Source organism: Erpetoichthys calabaricus, chromosome 12 (assembly GCF_900747795.2).
Source record: "Erpetoichthys calabaricus chromosome 12, fErpCal1.3, whole genome shotgun sequence".
NCBI classification, from domain to species: Eukaryota; Metazoa; Chordata; class Cladistia; order Polypteriformes; family Polypteridae; genus Erpetoichthys; species Erpetoichthys calabaricus.
Genome location: NC_041405.2, coordinates 55686282 through 55712780, shown reverse-complemented (window position 1 = coordinate 55712780; position 26499 = coordinate 55686282). Strand labels below are relative to the sequence as shown.

At 37.7% G+C, this 26499-nt stretch overlaps 1 protein-coding gene across 1 annotated transcript in view; it reads right to left on the bottom strand.

Annotated features, from left to right (window-relative positions):
* LOC114662211 (RNA binding protein fox-1 homolog 2-like) overlaps positions 1-26499 on the bottom strand; it is a 253045-nt gene that overhangs the window by 160005 nt on the left and 66541 nt on the right. The window contains 1 exon segment of the mRNA XM_028815596.2: positions 22379-22429. Within this exon segment, the coding sequence (XP_028671429.2) occupies positions 22379-22429 (51 nt within the window).

Here is a 26499-nt window from a genome sequence, read left to right as displayed (position 1 = left end):
TACTTTAAGAAACCTCTGCAGAGAGAATACGTTAATTCTGTAGAAATGCTACATTCACCCTCTCCTCTGGTTACCAAACCAGCCTTTGTAGTTTACATTTGAAATTAATCAATTTAAAGTTTAATTTTGCTGGGACAGGCATATTAATATAGTCATATCAATTTGAAAATATATCTGGTTTTTTTGGATTGCTTTAACTTAAAAGAAGGAATATAGCAGACATAAATATTACACTAATTTACATTTTATCCAAAGAGACTTACAAAAGAGGTAAACAACTGTGTACCCATAGGCTGGGACCTGTTTGATCAGCAAGTGTAATAGGACGGGTAACAAAAGTTAATTGCCACAATTGAAAAGACATAACTCATACACTACAATAACTAAAGCAGTTAAACAAATTAACCAAGAATATAAACATTTCACAAAGTTGTTTTGTTTTGTTTTTTTTAAATTACAGGCTAGCAAAGGGAGAAAAATAGGATTATGAAATTCGTAAGTTTTACTTGCACTACAATCTAAAGATAATTGAAAGTAAGGCTTGCTACCTAACATTTGACCATTAACTTGCATTATTTTTGTACTATGAATGTACAGCAAAGGGCAGTATGATGGCTCAGTGATTTGCAATGTTTTCTCAAATACTTCATCTCCCTGGGTTCATATCCAATGCCAGTCATTGTCCATGTGGAGTTGGCAAATTCTCCCTGTGTCTGCAATGGACTCCAGTCATTCTAATTTTTCTCCAACATTCTCAAAGAGTTAATACTGTAATGAACATCCCACCCAGGTAAAATTCCCAGTTTGCTCCATGTGCTACTAAGGGAAGCCTCTGGCCTTCTGTTATATTTAAAGAGAAAACAACATTATTTTCTACATAACAACCAATCTGATTTCTGCAAGAAATTTTCTTGACACCCCAGCCCACAGGTCTACAAGTAAAAATAGCACAAAACCAGTTTTCTTCATATTTAGAAAACTGGTAGTATAAAGGAAATTTTAATTCAAATAAAATTAACAGCTTGATCAATTCTTGTTTCCAAAAGCAAAACATTCTTGAAAAACCCGGCAAATATAGAAACCTCAGATATTAAAGAACTGATCCCATGGGAAAAATTGAGTTAGGTTCTGACACAGATTGGGTTTATGGGGTCAGGTAGACACAAAATGGTTTACACTTTTGTAACAGTGGATAAGTAAATCTCCGGGAACAGAATCTGCAGATAGCAAGGATTTACTTTACCAGCCTACTGATGAGCAAATGTTTCCAAGTACAGAAATGGGATGGAATGCTTTCCTTGCTGCCTTTCCAAGAACACTTAGAAGTCTGGCTGTGAAACAAAATCAACCCTTACATTATAGAGTGCCTTTCCACTATGAACAGCGTGTACCAATGTGCTCCACATATATGGCATACATTTTAGAACTGAGGCATGAATTAATTTTTTAAGGTGATCTCAAAATGATTCACTAGGGAGAAGTGAACTCTTAACTACGGGCTTAAATGTCTACAACTTGGACTGACCTTGTCAGTGAAAAAGTTAAGGATGGCAAATAAAAATAAGAGGTTACAATTAATTAATTACAGTTTGCCAGGATACCCACTGCTCTCTGGGTATAAAATAAAGTTAACTTACAACTCTTAAATATTATTGGTACTTCTAGAACAATTGCTTACAAATAATTCTACCCAGAAATATGCTTTTAAATATAATTTTAAAGAGATGAAACAACATAATGCGACTAGGGCTGCATTGTGATTATGAACAGTGCCGATTCACAAATGCCCTGCCTGAATGATTTTAAAAAGCCTAACGGAAAAATGTACAAATGTAGGTATCTTCATCTCACTGGTTATTTGATTCCATTTAGCTCGTTTAAAGAGAACAGACTGATGGTCAGGTAGAAATGTCCCATTAACGCAAGACTAAATGCTGAATTTAGGCCAGTACTGCTGGGCAATTCAACAGGAGCATCAAAATCAAGGACCATAGGCCAAATCCAACCATTGGATCTTTTTAAAGTTGCCTGCTTCACCAACATTCAAAACATGTTACACACTGCCCATAATGACCACTACCTTTCTCCAAAAAAAAAAAAAACCTTAAACATAAGTTTCACAGGTTTTATCTATATATAACTCAACCACATGGCATTAAAATGCTTCTGCAGTGCCTGCTCACATTTATCTTCACAGCTCTGTGCACTACAGCTACTAACCTGCAGTTAGAATGAAAACTATGAACTGATTCTACAAGAAAATATGAAAAGTTCTTTATGACAGCGTAGTATTTTACCTTAAGTGTTTCAGTACAATGCCAAAGATGTTATAGAATCATGGAGGAGATGGTAGCTTGACACTCACTATTGCCGCCACTCCTCTCACTTTTTTAAGCAGCATAAGTCATCCACAGCTTATGTGACCACTGTAAATCCCCTGTACAATTCTTTTGTCTTGTTAACTTGATTGCTTTATGTGGAAAGAAATTAGTTTGCATTTCCATTCATGTTAAATGTGATTGCTACAGTTGCTGACCAGCTAAGAATGTAATCCACAGTATGTGAGCCATCACCAGTGCATTTACACCAAGTTTTTTTATGTGGTCAAGTGCCATCAGATCAAGATGAATATTAATAAGTATAAAGGGATGTACTTCACTTTAGCTACAAATTGCATCCATAGACACATGAAATAAGCTACCAAGTAGTGTGGTAGACAGTACACCTTTAGGGACCTTCATAACTAGACTTGATGTTATTTTGGAAGAATTCAGTGAATAGGACTGACAAGCTTTGTGGGGCTGAATGGCCTGTTCTTGTCTAGACTGTCCGAATGTTGTAAAATGTTTGCAGGTCTCCACCCTACTCCTCTCATTCGACTTTATTAAGCACAGAAATTATTTATTCACTAAAACTTTACTTCAGTCTCAAGACTCCTCATAGCTTTAATAACCCACAGTAATGCCCAAGAAAAGATAAGTTGATAAAGAGGGAATACAGAATCAAGAGACACACAAGGCATAATATATAACTGTAATAAGCAGAGAGGTCTGTGTGTCTTATTTGTAATGTAGCGCAAGTTGTTTGTGGATATTATTCCAGCCTGTGTTGAGAATATTGTTATTTTTAGCCACAATTAAATTGTGCTTGACACCCCTTCTCTAAAGCAAGGTCAGATAAAGACACTGTTAAATGAACATTTAAATCTTGCATGCAATAATATATAAGAAAACCAAAAATTAACTTTCTTGAAGGGAAGAACTTGAAGACCAATAGGAAAGACCAGATGCTGCTTACAAAAGAAGAGCAGCAAGCAAATGATAATGATTGTCTAGCTTCCATGAGAGTGAAACACTTGTAATGAATGTATCAAAATGGTAGATGCAAAATTTAAAAGAAGCACAAATGGCAAAGAAAGCACAATTTAAAAGACACCCTAACATCAAAAGGAACAGGAATTGGCATGATCAGACAAGATGCTGCTTACAAAAGAAGAGCAGCAAGCCAATGATAATGATTGTCTAGCTTCCATGAGAGTGAAACATTTGTAATGAATGTATCAAAATGGTAGATGCAAAATTTAAAAGAAGCACAAATGGCAAAGAAAGCACAATTTAAAAGACACCCTAACATCAAAAGGAGCAGGAATTGGCATGATCAGACAAAACCAAGACAATCTGACAATACTACAAACTGTGATTATTAGTGTGAGAGCGCTCCAGAAAGGCATTGTGGTCCTATAGGACCACAACACACAATGAAATGCTCAGTCATGCTTTAGTGACCTGCTTTTAATTTGTGTTGTGTAGACCAGCCAATCTTGCTGTTATTTTAGTTGTCGATGAGCTGTCACCACCATCTTTCTGTACAACAAGCAGCAAAAACTGCCCTTCCTTCAGTGCTATGAAGCCTATAAAAAGCTACATTTCAGCTGCTTCATTGTGGTAGCATATCCTAAAGCATTCTCATAAAATCTAGTGTTCAACAGCACTATTTAAAATATCAAAAGGGTTTAGCCGTAGCAGTTGACAATTAGTAAACCAAGTACAGAGCAAAAAAGTAGTAGCCAGTTTATTTGAACAAAAGTTAATCATGAGGGAACCAGCTACAGTATATGAAACATATGCAAAACACATGCAGGCACACGCAGATGCACAAAACACTGCTCAGCTACACACTTTTTGGACTGTGATGGCTGCATTCCTTGGAGACTAGTGAATGCATTCATTTGTTTAGTAAGAATAATGATTAAGAAAGCTTTTAAAAAAAAGAACTACTCCATATTTATTTATCCATTCATTCTCTGACTGTATTTTATTAACCCTAAAATTCACAAAGTCAAAGAACTGAAAGGGATAGGATCAGATATTTAGCATAAATAATGGCAAACGATAAAGAGGCAACGAAACTCTGAACTAAAGTAGTGCTGTCACAATGTTGAAGCAAAATTACCCCTGTGAAAAGCAAAAGGGTAAAATACAACAGCTTATATATACAAAAATAAGAAAATATACTAAATGGCTATTTTTCCAAATTACAGTGGAACATCGGTTCACGAACGTCTCTGAACACGTACAAATCGGGTTACAACCAAAAAGTTCGCCAAACTTTTGCATCTGTTCACGACCACACACTCTGTATACGAACAAGCCAGTTTCCCTTTTTGTGCGCGCCGATGATTTCTGCACGTGTTCAGTCTCTCCCTGTGCAGCGAGCGAGAGACACACGTGCGAGCGAGAGACAGACACACGCGAGAGAGAGAGAGAGAGAGAGAGACACGCGCGCGAGAGAGAGAGACACGCACACACGCACGAGAGAGAGAGACACACACGCACGAGCGAGAGAGAGAGAGAGAGAGACACACAGAGAGAGAGAGAGACACACACGCACGAGCGAGAGAGAGAGACACACACGCACGAGCGAGAGAGAGAGAGAGAGAGAGACACACACGCACGAGAGAGAGAGAGAGAGAGACACACATGCACGAGAGAGAGAGAGAGAGAGACACACACGCACGAGTAAGAGAGCCGGGCTTGTTTTTAAACAAACTGATTCGAGCATTGTTTTAACCTCGTATTTAATGAAGACTTTTTTCTATTGGATTTTAACCTCCAGTTCACTTCCGTTTACAGCGATCGGTTCGTAGCGTGCATTGTTGCAATGTTAATTTTCTTGGTTGTTTATTAAATTACGGATTTTTCAAATGTTCATTTTTTTCCCTGTGCTTAAAGCTCATTAAAAAAAAAGTTTTTTTAGTGAGCGGTTCATAGCGCTATAGCGCGAACTCTTGCAATGTTAGTTTTCTCTGTTGTTCAAGGTTTTCTCAGTGTTATTCAATGTTTTTACATTTAGTTTACTATTACGCTGTGCATTCTAAGGTATAATTAACTTTATTTGTGCTTAAAAATCTTTAAAAAATATATATTTACACACAGTTCATATGGTCTGGAATGGATTAATTGTATTTACATACAATCCTATGGGAGAAATTACTTGGGGTCACGACCAAATCGGGTTACGACCAGAGTTTTGGAACGAATTACAGTCGTGACCAGAGGTTCCACTGTACTGTACTTTATTGAATCACAGTTGGGATTCAAATGGGGGAAGGATTTTGAAGAAACGGGCTCGTAAATAAAACGGAGTGAAGGACCCCATAATTTAACTTTTGGACTCCTTTGAAAGCCTCAAATAAAATTTGTGGGTGAGGTTCCCTGAAAATAGAATTTAAAAACATGTTATGGTGCAATAAATCATTCAAGACCCATTACTAGGTTTGTAAGGAAACAGACAAAAAAAATTCTGCATGAAATCACTGTTAAGGTTTTTTCCATTTTATTTTAGGCTATTTTATCCTCAAAACAACCTGCTGTTGACATCCTTGCTTTAGATTAACGAGTGATGCCACAAAGGGGCCAAATATCTCTTGAAGGGGCTGCAGGGTTTAGCATCCAAGATTGGAGTAAAATGTATACCACATACCCACACTGAGACATCTGCATAATGCTGGCCTGGGCAGAAGGGTGGTACAAAAGGAACCATTTGGGAAAAAAGACAAAGTTGGACAGAAAAGTATGACCACAACCTCCAGTTGCAATGTAGGAAAAGGTTTTTGTGGTTAGAGAACAGCAAGACATGCTTTTTTGGTCAAAATTTAGGAACAGATGTGATACAGCCTAAAATAAAAAAAAAAAATCACCTACAGTGAAGTATAGTGGTGGTAGCATCACATTAAGCGGCTGCTAAGAAGCTGAAGCAAAGGTTTATTTTCCAAGAAATAAAACAAAGACAAACATAACACCTACGTAAACTTGGAATGGCTCAAGTACAAACAGATAAATTTCCTACAATGGCCCAGTCAAAGCTGCTCTCTCAATCTGATGACTAATTGGTGGCACTATTTGAAACTTGTGCTATACAAGCATTCAACGTAACCTAAACAAAACAAGAGCAAATCCTCCTAAAAAAACAGGCCAAAATTACCCTGAAACAGTCTGCAAAAATGGCACCTACTTACTTGCCCCAAAAGACCTGTAGCATTTTTGCTGCTGAAGGTGACACTACCAAAGTGCCAGGACTGAATACTTAAAGACAGCAGATTTTCTTTTTTCCTATTAACTTTCTTCTAACATTAAAATAATGTTACAATAAAAAATTTTGATTTGCACTACTCTGAAATTAACGTATTGCAGAAAACAAAATCTCAGTGTAAAATCTATTATTGATTAAATTAGAGATTTAGTCAAGTTTTTTTTCCCACCAAGGCACTGTATTTATATAAAATTACACTGTATATGGCTCTTTGTAATATATTTGGAAAAGACTATCTAGATCAAAGATGGGCAACAAAATTTATAGTGACAGTGTTCCAGTTATACTAAAAATATATTTAATCCTTGCTAAATAGTATATCATAATTTATATTCATGTACAGTATCTAGAGCTATGGCAGAAGAGGCTTGTCTGAGAACTACAGTGACAAACAGAAGGAAATGGAGTAATAATAATAATAATACTACATTTTATTTATATAGCGCCTTTCCCATGCTCAAGGCACTTACAGAATATAATAAAGAACGGCAGAATATACAGTATATAGCATTGTACAAACCAGATAAATAAATAAAGAAGATTAAGACAGTAAATTCTGAAAAAAACAGACAACATAATTGATGGTCTAGCACACACATACAGGTTACATTGGCATCTTGACAGAGAAGTAAACTGAGAGAAAGGTAATAAAGTCAAGTAGAGCTAAAAGCCTTCCTGAACAGGTGAGTTTTGAGTTGTTTTTTAAAAGAATTCATGGAGTCAGCTGACCTGATTCATTTTGGTAGGTCATTCCAGAGTCTGGGCGCTATACAGCTGAAGGCCCTGTCACCCATAGAGTGTAGATTAGTGAGGGGCACAACAAGATTACCAGAATCAGAGGACCTTAGTGGGCGGGCAGGCACATAGTGATGGAGGAGGTCACTGATGTAGTTTGGTGCGAGGTTATTTAAAGCTTTGTAGTAAGTGACTCTAGCATCTTAACATCTAGTATATTACATCCTTATTGAAACCACAGTTGCAGAATATTTTGGATTCAAGCATGTTTCAGATATCAAGCTGTTCCCCTTTGAAATAGTTACATCACTAGTAAAATACAATTTCTTTCTAAAGCACAATTTAAAATAATGAACAAACACCTGCTTCTGAATTTGGACTATCTCCAACAATGGAAATACAGTGGAATCCTCCTACTCAAGCCACACGCTTCCAATTTTCTTCTTTGAAAAAGGTGTTATTCCTGCTCCTTCATTTAATCCCAGATATAATGATCACATAATTACAGTATCTAATACAGTTATTCCAAACCTGTGTAAATTCAGAAAGTAACAGACACTTTGGCATTTGGCCGACTAGCCAATAGCAGTCAAGCATCAGCCGACAGCTGGACGCCCAGCAGAAAGATTAAGCACCTTTGTCTCTGCTGAAAGCATTTAGCCATGAACCGCAGTACTCTCAGAGGACCATATGCAATAGGCTGTATGTTTCCTCCACCCTCTTGCTCTGAGCTCATCACTTCTTTTGTGATATTGATGCATATAAATAATTTACAAAAGAGAAATATCAGTCTGACAGTGTTTTACTCTCAAATAATGTCTCAAACAAAAAAGCAGCAGAGCCACTCCTTTGACACCTGTGCCAAATAATTTTATGCATCGCTTTTTTGAGAGGGGTGCACACTTAAGGAAAAAAAGCGATTAAGAGATGAGCTATACTGACCAACAGAGAGCGAATGCAGAAGATCCACCCCCCATCAAGGTGCTCAGAGGTTATTTAGAGGCATGAGGGCTCAGAGATGTAAAGTACAGATGATGGGATGAGAGGAGATGATCAGAGGATTATTCAGACAATCCTGCTAATCACAATTCAACTTTCCCTTACTGCAGCCTTGCTTGCCATTCACAATAAAGAGCTCCCCTGACACAATCATGGATAATTACCTCAAACACTGCCACCCTCCCTTTAAGACGGGAAATACTAATTACTTTGAAAATTTAAACAAACATACACCTCCATCCTGCAAATAAGGCAGGTCTAATAATTACCATAAAAGCAAAATTAAAACATCAGTCATCACTGCACCTAAAAACCAGGCTTTCTAAGCAAGGCACTCTAACTAAATCTTTTACACCACATGCAGGTCTTCAAGGTAAAAGACATTTATCACAAAGGACCTCTCTCGCTACAAGCCATATTGGAATAACTCTCACAAAAACACCCCATTTGTTAACATGACTCTTTAGAAAGATAAGGTTCCTTAAAAAGTCATCAGCCTATACCTGGCCGCGGTGTACGACATGAAGCATCAAGCAAACAAATATTTCCATATCTCATGACAATCAAGACACATTAACACCCTGAATGTGAAGTGGTATATGTTGTATGCATACAGAAATTAGTCATGAGTTTGTTAAATGTCAAAAAAGCCCTATTAAAACAGATTGATAAACATTTAAAATAACATGCAAACTTTGCTTAAATTTAATCACAGCAAGTCTTTCATCTCCTACATCAAATCAGTTATACTTTTATGAACAGACCCGCATTCTAGTTTTCTTTTTACTGTAACCAGGATAACAGATGCTTTCAGAAATCATATCAAGCCAAGATGACCCATAACTAACCATTCCAATCAGCTCAGTGCAGCTCAATACTAGAAGGTAAAACAAAAGGGCTTCAGTACAAATCTTTCCCTGCATTATTCCTCATTACAACCAGTCATATTGCTCTGTACATCAATTGACATTACTAACCAACCAACAATGTAGGGCAAACAAAACACAAATCTAGCTATGCTTATCACAACCAGTTGCTAGCATGCACATTTATCTCTGCCTGGGCACCACTTTCACCAAGCACACATTAATACACAGACACACACACACACACACACACACACACACACACACACACACACACACACACACACACGCACTCCCCTACACACCCATCACCTTACAGCCGGGCCTGCTGAACCCTAACAAATCATTAATTGGTCCTGCTATGTACAACCAAGTCTCTGCCCCTAACACAAGTCAATTAAACACCACAGCTCTAATTACTAATTTCCTCCACTCATACACTTCTTTAAGGACCGCCAATGCCCATACTAACCATTTCATGGTATACCACCATATTCGGTCCCCTCATTACAACACAACCTTATAGCTTATTAGTTAATGCTTTATCCATAAAAGCATGTGTCAGTTGCAACACAACTAACCCTACCCCCTCAGAAGCTTGCTAATTACCATACAGTCTCTCTACAAGCATGCTGCCAATCACCCACCTTCAAAACTCCTACCTGCTTACAGCTAGTACAGTAAATTATCGCACATACAGTACTAGCCCACCACTTCAGTGTCACTACTTCTAGGCAATGTGCCATACAAATTCACCCAAACCCCACCTTCTCTTTTTCATACAGAGGCAACAAGGCCTGCTGCCCAATGTTTGTGAGGTAGGAAGAGAAGGGAAAACAGGCACACACCACAACAAAACAAAAAAAATCCCAAACAGCTCAACACCAATCTTAATACTGAGACCACAGCATGTTTTCTATACCAGCATTAATTCTGAAGCTTCGATATAAACAAAACTTCTGGCAAATCAAAATAAGAGGGAAAACCCACCCAGAGAGAAATCATTGCAGAATGCGGGAGTGGTGAGAATCTTCTCGCCTTTTGCCTGCCTTCCCAGTCACTGTGATTCATGGAGCCTCTTGATATCTTCTGTATTCACTACGTCTCTAAATGTCTTAGTTTCCTGGCATCAGCCCCCCCTCTCCCACCCCTCTCTTAGTCTAGCTCACTTGCTCTAGTGCTTCTCTCTCACTCTCTTCCCTGCTCTGTGTCTCTCACTCTGGCCCAGCAGGCCATACTGACTAGCTTCTTTTCCCTGCCACCTTCTTCCGCCCTTTCTTGAGGGATATGGTTATTTATTGACAGGTTTGTTCAGCCCCACCATGCTCTACCTCTTTCAACAACACTGATTACACACCCAGTGCTTGACTGAACATGAACAAACCTCTGGAACCCAGAACAAATTCTTACCCAATAAAATAAGGCTGACTAACCTGTACTATACTGCCCTCTCCAGGTGCACAACTGTCAGCGCACCAAGTACTTATGGTGCACCCAAAAAAATCTGAAGGTTTCATAATACATAAGTGTTAAAAAAGTGTATAACTTCTAAACTGACAAATTTCACCTGTTTGTTTTCGTATAAAAGTTGATTAATCAGATTCGTGCCTACTGTAGACAACTGAGGTAGGCAGAACTATATTAAAATAGAATGGAGTAAACTTCCAACAAAATATAGGAAGAGTGAAGAAATGTTAAGACACATACAGTAGGTACGGAAAGTATTCAGACCCCCTTCAATTTTTCACTCTGTCATATTGCAGCCATTTGCTAAAATCATTTAAATTAATTTTTTCCCTCATTAATGTACACACAGCACCCCATATTGACAGACAAAAAAAGAATTTTTGAAATTGTTGCAGATTTATTAAAAAAGAAAAACTGAAATATCACATGGTCCTAAGTATTCAGACCCTTTGCTCAGTATTTAGTAGAAGCACCCTTTTGAGCTAATACAGCCATGAGTCTTCTTGGGAAAGATGCAACAAGTTTTTCACACCTGGATTTGGGGATCCTCTGCCATTCCTCCTTGCAGATCCTCTCCAGTTCTGTCAAGTTGGATGGTAAACGTTGGTGGACAGCCATTTTTCGGTCTCTCCAGAGATGCTCAATTGGGTTTAAGTCAGGGCTCTGGCTGGGCCATTCAAGAACAGTCACAGAGTTGTTGTGAAGCCACTCCTTCGTTATTTTAGCTGTGTGCTTAGGGTCATTGTCTTGTTGGAAGGTAAACCTTCGGCCCAGTCTGAGGTCCTTAGCACTCTGGAGAAGGTTTTTGTCCAGGATATCCCTGTACTTGGCCGCATTCATCTTTCCCTCGATTGCAACCAGTCGTCCTGTCCCTGCAGCTGAAAAACACCCCCACAGCATGATGCTGCCACCGCCATGCTTCACTGTGGGGACTGTATTGGACAAGTGATGAGCAGTGCCTGGTTGTCTCCACACATACCGCTTAGAATTAAGGCCAAAAAGTTCTATCTTGGTCTCATCAGACCAGAGAATCTTATTTCTAACCATCTCAGAGTCCTTCAGGTGTCTTTTAGCAAACTCCATGCGGGCTGTCATGTGTCTTGCACTGAGGTATGTGTGGAGACAACCAGGCACTGCTCATCACTTGTCCAATACAGTCCCCACAGTGAAGCATGGCGGTGGCAGCATCATGCTGTGGGGGTGTTTTTCAGCTGCAGGGACAGGACGACTGGTTGCAATCGAGGGAAAGATGAATGCGGCCAAGTACAGGGATATCCTGGACAAAAACCTTCTCCAGAGTGCTAAGGACCTCAGACTGGGCCGAAGGTTTACCTTCCAACAAGACAATGACCCTAAGCACACAGCTAAAATAATGAAGGAGTGGCTTCACAACAACTCTGTGACTGTTCTTGAATGGCCCAGCCAGAGCCCTGACTTAAACCCAATTGAGCATCTCTGGAGAGACCGAAAAATGGCTGTGCACCAACGTTTACCATCCAACTTGACAGAACTGGAGAGGATCTGCAAGGAGGAATGGCAGAGGATCCCCAAATCCAGGTGTGAAAAACTTGTTGCATCTTTCCCAAGACGACTCATGGCTGTATTAGCTCAAAAGGGTGCTTCTACTAAATAATGAGCAAAGGGTCTGAATACTTAGGACCATGTGATATTTCAGTTTTTCTTTTTTAACAAATCTGCAACAATTTCAAAAATTCTTTTTTTGTCTGTCAATATGGGGTGCTGTGTGTACATTAATGAGGGAAAAAATTAATTTAAATGATTTTAGCAAATGGCTGCAATATGACAAAGAGTGAAAAATTGAAGGGGGTCTGAATACTTTCCGTACCCACTGTACTACCAAAAGAAGATGGACAAACAACTATCATCAGTAATGACCAGAAGACAAGTACTGCCAACTGTAAGAAGCAGCCTACCAATAGCAGCAAGGTGGACAGGAGTCATATTAATTAATAAACAAATTGAGGCATCCTAACAGTACAAAGTGGGTATGAGTAATACAAATAGGAACAACTGGAAACAGGAGAAAGAGAGTGGGCAAAGATGCCTAATCTAATAGAAGGGAAAAAAAAACATTTTTACAGGATACACAATTTAATTTCTTTACTGGCGAGTACACTTCAAGTTTTCATAAAAGCATCTTTTATATACCAGCACAGCTTAAGGAGGTTTGAGATTGTTATGCAACAGGATGTGCACTCTGTTTTTTAACTCCAAAAACATCCTGAGATCACAGACTAGAATCATTCCAGCTTGGTTAGGAGATGAATTTGGTTCTTCTAGGGCTCAATTTATATACTGATGTGGCACTATGCAAACTTAAAGGAACAATTATCAATAACTTCACCTACTTATTTTTCTTCCATGATTTTACCTGACAATCTCTACCTTCTTAGGCTGAAACAATCTTTATCCAGTCTATAATCATACTCGTAGCTCATACTCTGCAGTCTTGAAATCAGTCCAATAATGTTTCTCTGGGCTTGACATTAAATATGGTGTATAGCCATGTTATAAAGGGACCAAAACTGTTGTCTCGGATATGAACAACATGGTTTTGTTTTAGCATACACACCCAAGATTTTTACTCCAAAACAAGCACCCTTTTCTTCTTTTTAACCACTACTGTCTAGGTGTGGACACTAACATACACTTGATCTTACAAGTCTTTTTCATGTGGTTCCATATTTAGTTCTCGGCTCATGCAATTTAAACCTATTATAAAAAAAAAAATCTTGCGTCGATACGAGACTTTTTTCCTATGACGAGAGGTGATCTTTTGAAGAGAGAGAGAGAGAAAGAGAGAGAGAGAAAGAGACTTCATACTTAAAACCTTTGGAAGCAAGTCCCGTGATACACATGCAGAGCAGGTTAGCGATAATGGAAGTAGGAAAATTCAAAAGTCTCAAAAACAAGAGTAAAGATTGCATTAGCGCAAACAAACGGAAAATGTTTAGGCAAGTAAAGTGCAGATCACGCAGCATGGAAGCAGCAGCAAGCCAGCAGCTGATCGAGCAAAGAGGAGGTTTTAAAAATAAATAAATAAATAATTTTTTCCCATTGTATCACCATTTAAGAGGAGTGGCCGCATCTCCTTGGGGTGCATTCAGTCCCCCCCTTCACAATGGCACGTATCGCTTGGGGAAGGGGGGGAATTGGGGGGGGGGGGGGTTGCTGAGCGAAGCCCCCAGTATATCTAATATTCTCAATGTCCTATAAATAAAACTCTGAAGTTTAACTTAACCTTAGCTTGCCTCACATCTGCCCTACTCTAAAATCTGCCAAGTCTGACTTTCATTCATTTAGTTACTGATGACACATTAGATAATGTTATTTAGCATTCTCTCTAAAAGTAACTAAAAATGAAAAGACGCCCATACAGTATTCAGAGCATGCACCAGCATACCCAAGGGGCAAAATTATTTTGTTATATTTGCCTGTGCTTGAGGCTTCTAAAAACAATCTACCTGGTGTCTTAAATTATATCTGCAACACCTGTGAAAAAAATAATTTTTTTCCATTAAGTCCATCCAACACGTACCATAAAATTAAAAATTAGACTCCATGTTCTAAACTAACTTACTAACTATCCACAAAGGGGGGTACATGTTCTATTACTTTTTCCACCTTCATTAAATTTAAGAATGGAGCCTTAGAAGATATTTTACATATTGTTACTCAGATGAAGTACAAATGAAAGTGCAGTATAACTAGTGTGACGGATGGCCGGGGCCCATGCCTGGCCGGGACGCCCCTTCACCACATCTGCCAGGGGGACAAGGATGGGAAGCCTAGTATCTCCCACTGGATACTAGATGGCAGCCTCCCTGGGTTGCAGTGGTGCCTCGGACTCCCCCAGGGCTTCATGGGGATTGGAGTTCTGTACAGCTCTGTGGGGTTCCGCAGGCGCCGCCAGGGGGTGCTGCAACAGGAGCGGCTGCCCCCTTTTGGGCACTGGTTTCACCTTACCCGGAAGTGCAGCCGGATGTCACTAAAGAACCACATGGAGCACTTCCGAGTGCCTGATAAAAGGGAGCCAGCGACCACCACTCAGCGGCCAGAGTCGGGTGGAAAGAGGATGAGATTGCCTGGGAGGAGTGGTGGTGCCCGAAGAAGGGTTTTTGGTTTGTTTGTGGACTGTGTTGTGCCTGTGGGGTTCACGGGGAAGACGTGCCCCACAGGTAAAGAAAAATAAAATGTCTTGGAACTTTTATATGTGAATCTGTGCCGGGTCGGGCGTGTATATAGCGCCATATTCACACTAGTAATAGTAAAAAATGGCATTTGAGATTAACATAAACATACATTTTACCCCAAGTATCTAGCTGGGTACCTACAGGGTGCCTGATGTTATGATATGCAATGAGTTTCGCTCATAGGGAAATTAGAAAGAATTCATTAACAAGTAATAACAGCTCATTAAAAAAAATAATCGGTGAACCAAAATTGATAATTTAGACCCATTACATCTGTAATTTTTAAAATTCACATTCATTTGTGCTATTTGTATTTTCGAAAGGCTGAGATACTTGAGCATACTACTGTATCAATCTTTAATTTAATATTGTTTTTTGTATCAGTATGCTGCTGCTCGAGTATGTGAATTTCCCCTTGGGATTAATAAAGTATCTATCTATCTACTCACAACAACTACTCAAGGCATCAAGAACTGGGTCACAAAAAGCTGACAGAGCCTGTCTGTTTAATGCATCAGAAGCCATGATGCATTGAAGCAGGATGAAAATGTAGAAGACATTTCTGGTCTCTCATTCATCCCAGCTTCTGCCCAGTTTCATAATTACACTGGGTTGAATGCAATAGCAGGGTTCCTCTCGGGTAGCAGATACAAGAAACCAGGTGTGTCATTCTTTATATGGGCGCTTTTCATCTAATGTATTATTAACATACATCTTATAAACTGATTCATATTAATATAAAAGGAGGAGAAAAACAGTAGTACACAGGAATCCTCAAGAATATTTACACAGTACAGGCTAAAACAAAAACTTTACAATGTAAGCTAAAAACCAGCTTCTTGCATTTCAAAGGTTAAATACATTTTTAGTGGTAAAAACTGGAAGACACACTTTTAAGTGGTATCTTAAGAACTACTGTAAAGAAGCAATACAGCAGAAAATGAGAACAAACTCATATCACCTTTGAATTCTATATACTTTTCTAGATAAAGAAAGATTATCATTCATTAATTTTGGGCAGAGAAAAAAATATGTGATACAGGTATCACAGGCATTCTTAAAAATCATACCCAACAGTAATTGTAAATTCAACCATAGCAGCCACAACTGCTGTGGTGTGTTTATAAGACTAAGTATCTAAAACACGAATGCTTCAAATTGACACTTTTACTTATTTCAGGAGAGATGAGTGTCTCAACTGCATGAAAAATAAGCATAAAAAAATGTACACCCTGAAAATGTGATTAAGAAGTGGGATTTGCAATTGGAACCACCAGAAACAGTCAACACCCTAATACAAGAACTAAACTAAATTATGAATGTATCTACTCATTTAAACAATTTAGCCACACATCCCACCCTATTCACCAAGTTACCAGACAGGCTTAATTCTATTTTTTAATCCAGAATAATGAATATAAAGCAGATGTATTTTAAATGTCTCTCCCTGAACACAAAGAAAGGATTTGCCTATTACTCTGACCCTTACCTATGTACTCCCGTTTTTAAAAGCCCCCCCACCGGAGCTGAATGCCTTTTGTTTATTGTATAAATACAACTGTAATTCAATGTGGAATTTAGCCAAAAGCAAAATAACGGCTCCAACCATTACTGTCTTAGCAGCTTAAGGATAAGGTCTGTGGATTAAAACCAGACACAGGCTAATAGGGATTCCTGTGTTGATTAGTTTACAGGTTTCGCCGTGCTGTTGCCCATATATAGCACCATTCAAAATACTGACTACTTGTATATAAAACAGAACATATAAACTGATTCACAGGAATGAATTCTGCTAGAAATGCTAGCAACATTTTTTCTCAACCCTTTCTTTTAAACTTCTGCCTCTACCACTAACACCTCACTGCCCAGACAGTTTAATAGGTGGCAGTTTAATCTCTTCTTTGGACAGATCAAAAAGCCAGACTCTCAAAAACTGGGGAGAAAAAGGCTACAGATAAGCATAAAAAAACAAACAAAAAAAAAAACGATTTTTTGAGAGAGGAGATGTGCTAGAGACAAAGAATACCCAAAAAGCAACTATCCATGGCATTAAGATTCAAAAGGCCACATAGTAAATAACAACCAAAACTTGACAGTGTCAATGGTGTCAAAATTTTAAGCAGAGTCTTGCTTTGCAGCGAAGATTTACTTGAAGCAGATAAAAAACTAATTTCCTAACTAAAACCCTAATAATCCTCTTTTCCTGCTTGGTTAGCTCAAAAAATCAACCTTTCACTTTTTTCATAAGCACAGAAACACTTCCTAAAATTCCATAAGATCTGCCCAATTTGTACACCATAGATAGTTATCTATGCTTAATAACAAGGCAGTTGATTGCATTACAGTATTACTTTGATTTTAAGTGCATTACTGCTAGAGTCAAACAAGATATATAGCTTATAGCATTATGAAGGACTATTCCCTCATCTTCCCAAGGTATGTTTTTCAATTTCAATCTTACAGAAGATCTTGTAATGTCCAAACCAGTTCTGCCAGGTACAACAGCTTCTACACCTTGGCTGTCTGGACCGTGAATTCTGTACTGCCCAACCGCCCTCAGATCTTCATGTAATTGTTTTTTTATATGTAGTGCATTTGATGCTATTGTTACCAATGACATTTATCTATTACTGTCCATTTCAAATTACTGTATATTCACTTTCCTTTTTTTTTTTTTTTTTTTTTTTTTTAACTTATTTATCTATTTATAGTATAGCTCTGACTTGAAAAACAAGTTTGTAGTAAATGCACACAAATACAATTTTTTTAAACTTGGACAGGTGGGTCAAGTGTTCCTTGGAAAGGTGTCTAAAAACAAAATATGACTTTTGTGAGAACAGGAATTTTACAGCTATGTGAGCCAGAACGGACAATGGTAGAGCAGGACAAACAAAACACACATACAATTCACAACTTATAGTTGTGCAGAATAAAATATGAAGACATAATTAAAACCGTTTACAACTCAAAAAATGAAATTTACTGTAGGTGTCTGCAACTTCTTAAAAATGTTCATTTCAATTTTATCTTGATGTGAATATACTAAAGTTGACTTAGTTTAATTTATGTTGAGAATAAGCATGAATTAAGTCTGATGCATTTTTTTTCTACATTCATTCAGATATCGATAAAAAGCCTAATTACCTTACACTGAAAAATCGCACGTCTTGCTCAATTTTTTACACATTCCACAGTAACCTATGATTTGCACTTAGTGCAACAAATTAAAGTGCTCAATTCACATAGAAAAATCTTAAAACACACAGCAGAGAGTCAAAAATAATATAAAAAATGGCATTGGCTTTTAAGGGGAAAGCTTTATTTGTGGTCATGAGACTTTAAAGAAGAAAATGAGCAGATAGACCACAAGAATAAAATGCTTTATACTGGTACATTCATACAGTACTAATAAAGCAATACTGATCAGGTCTCAGCAGCAAAGAGCAAGCTGGAACAGCAGATTTCTTGGCACCAAGTCCTTCTGAACAATGTAAAGCTCAGCCCACACCTTGAGGCAGGAGTGGAATTTCACACAAATACCTTCATCTCACCAGTATTCTCTGAAAAGATTAGTTTTCAGATCAAGCCATGAGTAAGGCCTTTAACCTCAACCTTTTAGTACAGGAGGGGTTGCTTACAAAACAGAACTATGAGGAGGTGAAATAAGTTGCAAGAACTGTGTCTGTCCTTGAGCATGAATCTCAAGCTGTTGCCCTAGAGTGCTGTAATGGTTGTTAGTTTATATTGCTGTAAAACTTGTCATTAGAGGATAACTCAGACTTCTAATTCAAGTCCTTCCTTAGTTTAAAAGTGGGTTGTCAAATAGAGCTAAGAAAAGGTAGCAGTGTTTGTTGGATTTTTTTTCTAGCTATGCTAAACAGACTCATGATATTCCAAATCACCAAAAGGGATAGAGAAATGGTTGTCAGTTTTGCACTTCTACTTAATTTCATATATCAACATAGATATTAAAAATGCTCACATGCATGCCATGTTATTCAGAGTCTTAAAATAGAGAACAAATGGACTTTCTTATCTACACTAAAATAAATCAATAACAAAATGTAGCTACTTGATTATGTATAAAAACAAAACAAAAAAACATTTAATATGTTAATTGATAGCAATAATACTCTCACATTAGGCCCACATGCATGAAATACTGCTATAACAGAAACAAGGGAACAATCTAGTAATGAGACATACTGAAAGTCTATATCCAAAAACAGATGCACTGAATTTAAAAAACACACACATTTTAAAAAGTGAGAGCAAGAAGTTAAGAAATATTTGAAGAGGAAAAAACTACCCCAATTCAGACCTATGAAGAGATTCACAGGAAAATTCATCTGTGTTAATGTATTTTTTGTTTCTTCACACATTTTTAATATATTTTAATATCCACGGTCTTAAAAACTTTCAAGTGCTAATTCCAAATAAATCTGTCACTTTTGTCACAAAGTTTTCTAGTGAAGGGAAAAAAGACACTTGTATCTTGTCACAAATGTGCATTTTGAAGAGCTGTGTGATATGTGTGCAGTGGTCATAGTGCAATTTTCACTTAACCAATCATGATGGGAACTGTGGTTGACAGAGAATAGCAAAAGGCAGGCTTGTGTTGTTGTGTGTTGTCTGCCTGAAAAAAATACACCAATATGCAATGTAGGTTGTTTTCATGGTTCTACACATGGCAAATCCGCACAATGTCACATTTTTTTATACAAGCACCATTCTTTTCAGCAAAGATATGTATAGCAGCCATAGAATATAATCAATGTTACTGTAGAACTAATGCAGCAAAAGCCAGAACTATGACTGTGCTGACTGTCCTTAGATTAGAAGCAAAAATGGAAGGAAGATTTAAAAACAGCAACCTCCCAGGAGTTGAATTTTAACAAACTCTGCTGAAGGCAAAAACTTTACAAAACAGTGCCAAAAAAGGAAGGAGATGGGGAAACCCAGCAAAGCAGACTGCTGGACTAAGCATGTCTCACTGGCAGAAAGGAATGAATACCTGAGAAATTTTTGAAATTGTGCCCTATCATCAGGCCATGAACAAAGAAATGTTAAATTAAAACCGATATGTTGAATATTTTAATAATACTCTTGAATTTTTTTTTTTTTTTTTTTTTTTTTTTTTTTAAAGTTTGAATTTTTGGAAAGGATCAAGCAAATGTGATGGCTAAAACATGGTCATTACTGTAAACAACTGGGAGATCAGAGGCTGTGAAATCAAAAGCCAATTTATTCCTATGCTGCTCTAAGAAAAAAGGAGTAGAAAAAAAAAAATGATACTGCTGATTAACTGATTAGTATAAAAACTGAAAAATATACATAGGTAATCCAGCTACTAAAACGGAAGTACAAAAAGTGTGTGCCAGACGCTTGTTCTAAAGATGGAAACTACACTAAGACTGTATAAATAATTCTGGAATAAACCTGTATCTTGTATTTTTTTTTAAATAATTACTGTTAAATGGAAATATTAATTATTTGGAAACATAATACTTGCTTTAATTCCAACAGCCATTGTTTCAAAGAAAGAAAGAAAGAAAAGAAAGGAAGAACCATCTAGCTCATCATCTGGCATCTGTTAAAACTGTTGGACCATTTCCTAGGCTTGGAGCTTTAATAAATTATTACACTGCAATCACACAAAAGTTTCTTCTAAGACAGTTGCTGCACAAGTTTCATGGCTAAGAAGAGCAAAAAAGAAAATAAGCAGACAAAAAGATTTTAAATTTGCAACTATGTTCTGCAGGTAATTTATTTCAAGCACACACAGTAAAAAATATACTGCAAAAAAATTACTTTTGTTAATCTGTCTCCCTTTTTTGTAAATCAGCTGTATCAACTATCAAAAAGATCAGAAAGTGGCAGAAGATTCATCTTGCAGTCTTAAATAAAAGCACAGACTACAGTCTCTCTAACCCTACTCTGCTCAACTTCTCTAATCAATTTACAGATAGCTAGACTGAATCTGTGTGGTAAAGAAAATATCTTTTCTAGAAAAATTTTTGTCCATTTTACTAGAAATGTTTTAATGACCATTCCTCAGTTTGTGCCATCTGTCATGAAGTTTGCTGTGCAGGTACTGCAAATCAGTTTTGTGTATAATTAACAAATAATATTCACATTATACCATATAGTTCAAAGCTAACGAAACAACCACAGCCTTCTCATTCAAACTTCATGTCATGCATGTTTGTACACAAAGAACCACATCTTTATAATGCTTAACACAACAAACAATACTCATTTAGTAAGTCACAATTCAGTTGCTTAACATTCTACTGTCTTTGAAGCATCTCCTATGCAATTTAAATCTTTTGCCCAGTCAGTAATAAGGATCACACCAAGCTTTCTTTCATAATACAGTCTTAAAGCCTACACTTATTTTCCAAATAACAAGGGGACTTTATGTTCTACTTGGCTTTCAGGCCTGTAACTTAACCAGCCAAAAATGTGCTTAGGCAGTAAGTACTACAGAAACAGGCCCATACCTGCACAAATAAGGACAAACTATCACTGAATGAAATTTCAGTTACCCATGGAGCCTTAGTTCCAATTAGTACAGGAAGAGACTTATTTCATGTGTTATCAGCAGAAACTATCACATACTATGAAAGTGAAAAAAAAATCTTTCTCCAAGACCTTTACAATAAGAGTTATAGAGATACGCCACACAGTGTTTTAAGACCAAGAATATTTTTAGAGAGAAAAAAAAATTTAAAAATAAAAAAAAGGTGCACTGGGACTATGGGTACCACCTTAAGGGTGTGAGAACGGAAAACATTCATCTGTAGTTTGCCTTTTTTCCCCCTCATTTATTCAATTATACCAACTCATTATTAAGTGTTAGATGTGTGTCATTACTAGACTTTTAAGTTTCAAACTGCATAAGAAAGGGTGTGATTAATAAAATAAAATATAGTAAGCAAATTTTCACATCAGATAAACCAGAGACATTGTGCTGTGTTTTTTTTTTTTCTCTCTTTAAAAATCTAGTAAAGGGGCACTTGTACTGCATAAAAAATGAAAAATAAAGTGGGCAGCAGAATGGCACAGTAGTTAGTGCTACTATTTCACAGATCTGGCGTCCTACATTTGAAACAAATGCAAGTATCACATGGTCAATGACCAGGCATGTTCTCCCCAGGTCTATACTGGTGTTCCCTCTCACGTCTCTAAACATGTCCATGTTATCTTGACTAGTGATACTAAACCGGCCCTGTTTGGTTATGTACATGAACAGGCTCTGCAATTAACTGGTGCTCCCTCTATGATTGCTTCCCTACTTAGTGTTTAGCATTGCCAGAATAAGCTCCAGACCTCAATAACGGGCTGGAAAAAGTGGTTTAACAATGTATGTAATAAAGTACTAAGAACATGCTTTGATTCTCTATACCAAAGAGCCGTGTTCTGGGTAAGAAAGGATCACCTAACCAAGATAAAAGACAATAATATCCTCATAAGCAGTGGCAGAAAAGAAAACAGATCTCTTACCTGACTGTGCATTGGCTGGTATCCATGGTAACCAGATGACAAGGGGTCACTCTGAAAAACAAATTGTAGAGAGGCAATCAATCAGATTTTATTTTAAAAGGTCAACTATACAGCAATTCCTGGAAGAGAGATTTAAAAAGCATAATATTGTCAAAAAATACACTAAACAACTTTAATAGTTGTGGTGGGACTGAAGAGTAAATTTTGTGCAAATGGTACAAGAAATTTCTGGAAGAATTGCTGATATATGGAACCAGTTAACTAGAGGTATAAATGAGGAAGCTTCTTGGTAAACTATCCACTATTAAATATTAAAAGTTAAAATAACAGAATACAATAACACAGTCCGACTTGAGAGGCGCTGCTATTTCTCTAAGATTATAAATAACAATGCTAGTAATCCCAGAGTCTTATTTTCGACGACTGATCGTCTGTTAAACCCGGGTAACTCAAAGGAATGCCTCCTAAGTACTTCCAGTAAAACCTGTGAAGCTTTTGCTGTATTTGTCTATCAAAAAATTAATGATATTAGAAATAACATAGTACATCTCCCAAATACTAAGCATCCTCCTAAACCCCAGTATTCTGTTATAAACAAATTAAACTCTTTCACTAGGATAGATTTACCTGATTTACATAAAATAATTTCTCAAATGAAACCCTCCACCTGTGCCCTTGACCCAATACCAACAAATTCTTTTCAAAGAAGTATTGGGCGTGCTAATTGATAATGTTCTTGACATAGTAAATTCGTCATTAGATACGGGGGTCTTCCCAGACTGTCTTAAGACTGCTGTAGTTAAACCCCTACTTAAGAAAAATAATCTCGACCCCTCTGCTCTTGAAAATTAAAGACCCATCTCTAACCTGCCATTCTTAAGTAAAATTCTAGAGAAGGCAGTCATTATGCAGTTAAATGACCACCTCAATAAACATGCTATTCTTGATAAATTTCAGTCAGGTTTTAGAACAAATCACAGCACAGAAACTGCACTCGTTAAAGTAGTAAATGATTTGCGGGTAAATGCAGACAGAGGTCATTTATCTGTTCTCATCCTCTTAGATCTGAGTGCTGCATTTGACACCATTGATCATAATATTCTTAGAAATCGCCTTAGTCAATGGGTGGGCCTCTCTGGCAGCGTCTTAAATTGGTTTGAATCCTACCTGGCAGGGAGAAAATTCTTTGTTAGTTGTGGTAATTATAATTCAAAGACACATGATATCCTATATGGTGTTCCACAAGGCTCTATCCTGGGTCCACTGCTCTTCTCAATCTACATGCTTCCATTAGGTCAGATTATCTCAGGGCACAACGTGAGCTACCACAGCTATGCTGATGACACACAGCTGTATTTATCAATTGCACCTGATGACCCCGAATCTCTTGATTCACTAACACAATGTCTAACTTGTATCCCAGAATGGATGAATAGTAACTTTCTCAAATTAAAGAGAAAACCGAAATCTTAGTGATTGGCAATAATGGATACAATGAGGCTATTAGAAATAAACTGGATGAATTAGGATTAAAACTCAAAACGGAGGTAAAAAGCTTAGGGGTAACTGTTGACTGTAATCTAAATTTTAAATCGCATATTAATCAGATCACTAGGACAGCATTTTTTCACTTAAGAAACATAGCAAAAGTTAGACCTCTTATATCATTGAAAGATGCGGAGAAATTAGTTCACGCGTTTGTTTTCAGTCGACTAGATTACTGTAATGCACTCCTCTCAGGACTACCCAAAAAAGACATAAATCGATTGCAACTAGTGCAGAATGCAACTGCTAGAATCTTTACCACGAAAAGAAAATCCGAGCACATCTCTCCAGTTTTGATGTCACTACACTGGTTACCTGTGTCATTCAGGATTGACTTTAAAATTCCGCTTATGGTTTATAAAGCCTTAAATAATCTCGCCCCATCTTATATATCGGAATGTCTGACACCTTATATTCCAAATCGCAACCTCAGATCCTCAACTGAGTGTCTCCTTAGAATTCCAAGAGCAAAACTTAAAAGAAGTGCTGAGGCAGCCTTCTGCTGTTATGCACCTAAAATCTGGAATAGCCTGCCAGTAGGAATTCGCCAGGCTAATACAGTGGAGCACTTTAAAAAACTGCTGAAAACACATTACTTTAACATGGCCTTCTCATAACTTCAACTATTCATGGTGGCTCTAAAATCTGTACTAACCCCTATTCTCTCTTCTGTTTCCTTTTCCAGTGTCCTTTTGGTGGTGGCGCATCTACCCAAAGCACCATGATGTTCCAACAATGATGGATGGATTAAAAGCCAGAAGTCTGTATGACCATCAGCATCAAGTGACTCTGTGAGAACCCTAACTACAAAGAGGACTATTTCATTTATATTAGGTAGAATGCCCAGAGGGGACTGGGCGGTCTCGTGGCCTGGAACCCCTACAGATTTTATTTTTTTCTCCAGCTTTCTGGAGTTTTTTTTTTGTTTTTTCTGTCCACCCTGGCCATCGGACCTTACTCCTTTTCTATGTTAACTAATGTTGTCTTATTTTACTTTCTTATTTTGTCTTTTATTTTTCTTTTCTTCATTATGTAAAGCACTTCGAGCTACTTTTTGTATAAAAATGTGCTATATAAATAAATGATGTTGTTGTTGTTGGTGACCTTTAAACCTCTGGAAGGTACTCTGACAAAAATGCACTAGTATGTGAATGAAGGATGCATGCTGCTAGTGGGGTGCCATTTCTATGTCGCTAATGACAAAAAGAAGGATATCTGAAAGTTAAAATATTACTAACATGAAGTCTTTTGTCTTCACATGCCCAATGTCTTTGAAGAGCTTGTGGATACTTTATCTTCAAATCCTGAAGCATCCTAATCAAGATACACTATAGGTCTATAATTTTGGGAACACCTGAAACTTACACCTATATGAGCTTGATGGACATCCCATTCCAAAGCAATGTACATTAATAATATTTATAAAGATTTGTCAACCCCACCTCCGAACCCTATACCCCATACCATATGGCTATATAACAGCATCTACTTACTTTCCTCAGATTTTTTTCCTAATTCAGACAAAAACCATTTGAAGTCAAGTCCTGACAATGAATGAGAAGACCTAGTTTTCATTTGGTATTCCAGTTCATCCATAAGGTGATTACTGGAATTGAGGTAAAACCATTTGATTATGGACCTGTGTAGAGGCAGCACATTCATGCTAGAATAGAAAAGGGCAGTCCCCAAACAGCTGCCACAGCTGACTAAAATATATTTGCATGCTATGGTATTTAACAGTACCCTTCACTGGAACCAAGTGGCCTAGCCAAAATTCTGAAAAATGGGCTTGACTATTATCCTTCCCTCATTAAAAACATTACAGTACAGTTGCAGTCAGGAATGTAGCATCCTCCTGCCACACACCAAACCCAGATTCGTCCACCATACTGCCAGTAAGTGAAGTGTGACTGCAATCACTCCAGCGTCTAATGGCAACTTGCTTTATACACCAGTCCAGACAGAACTTGGGATTATGCATGTTAATCTTAGGCTTGTGTGCAGCTTCTCCGCTAAGAAAAGCCATTTTACAAGGCTCCCGCAACACTCAGCAGTTATGCTGATGTTTCTTCCAGAGGCATCTTGAAACTCTTATGAGGAATACAAAGAAGGATAAGCAATGTTTTTATGTGACATGTGCTTTAGCACTCACCAGCCTCACTGTATGAGCTGGCACAGTCTACCACTTTCTGGCTGACCTATTATTGCTCACAACAATTGCACTTACAGTTGATAGGTTCAGATCCAGCATGGCAAATTTTTTGTGTATTGCAGGGAGAACGTTCAATCTCCACATGTCTGCATGTTGCCCTTCCAGGTGCTGCAGTTTACTACCTTGGTCCAAAGACTTGCAGGTTAGATGAATTGGTAAACTGGTCCTAGTGTGTGTGTGCATGAGTGTTGTTCACTCTGAAATGGACTGGAGCTCTGTCCAGATGTTGTTCCTGCCTTGTGCCCAATGACTACTGCTCATTCTGGGATAGGCTTCAGCTACCATGTAACCCTCCCATGGATAAGCGAGTTACGAAAATAGATAAATGGGCCGACTTGTGACAAAGGTGTAATCCTAAGACAGT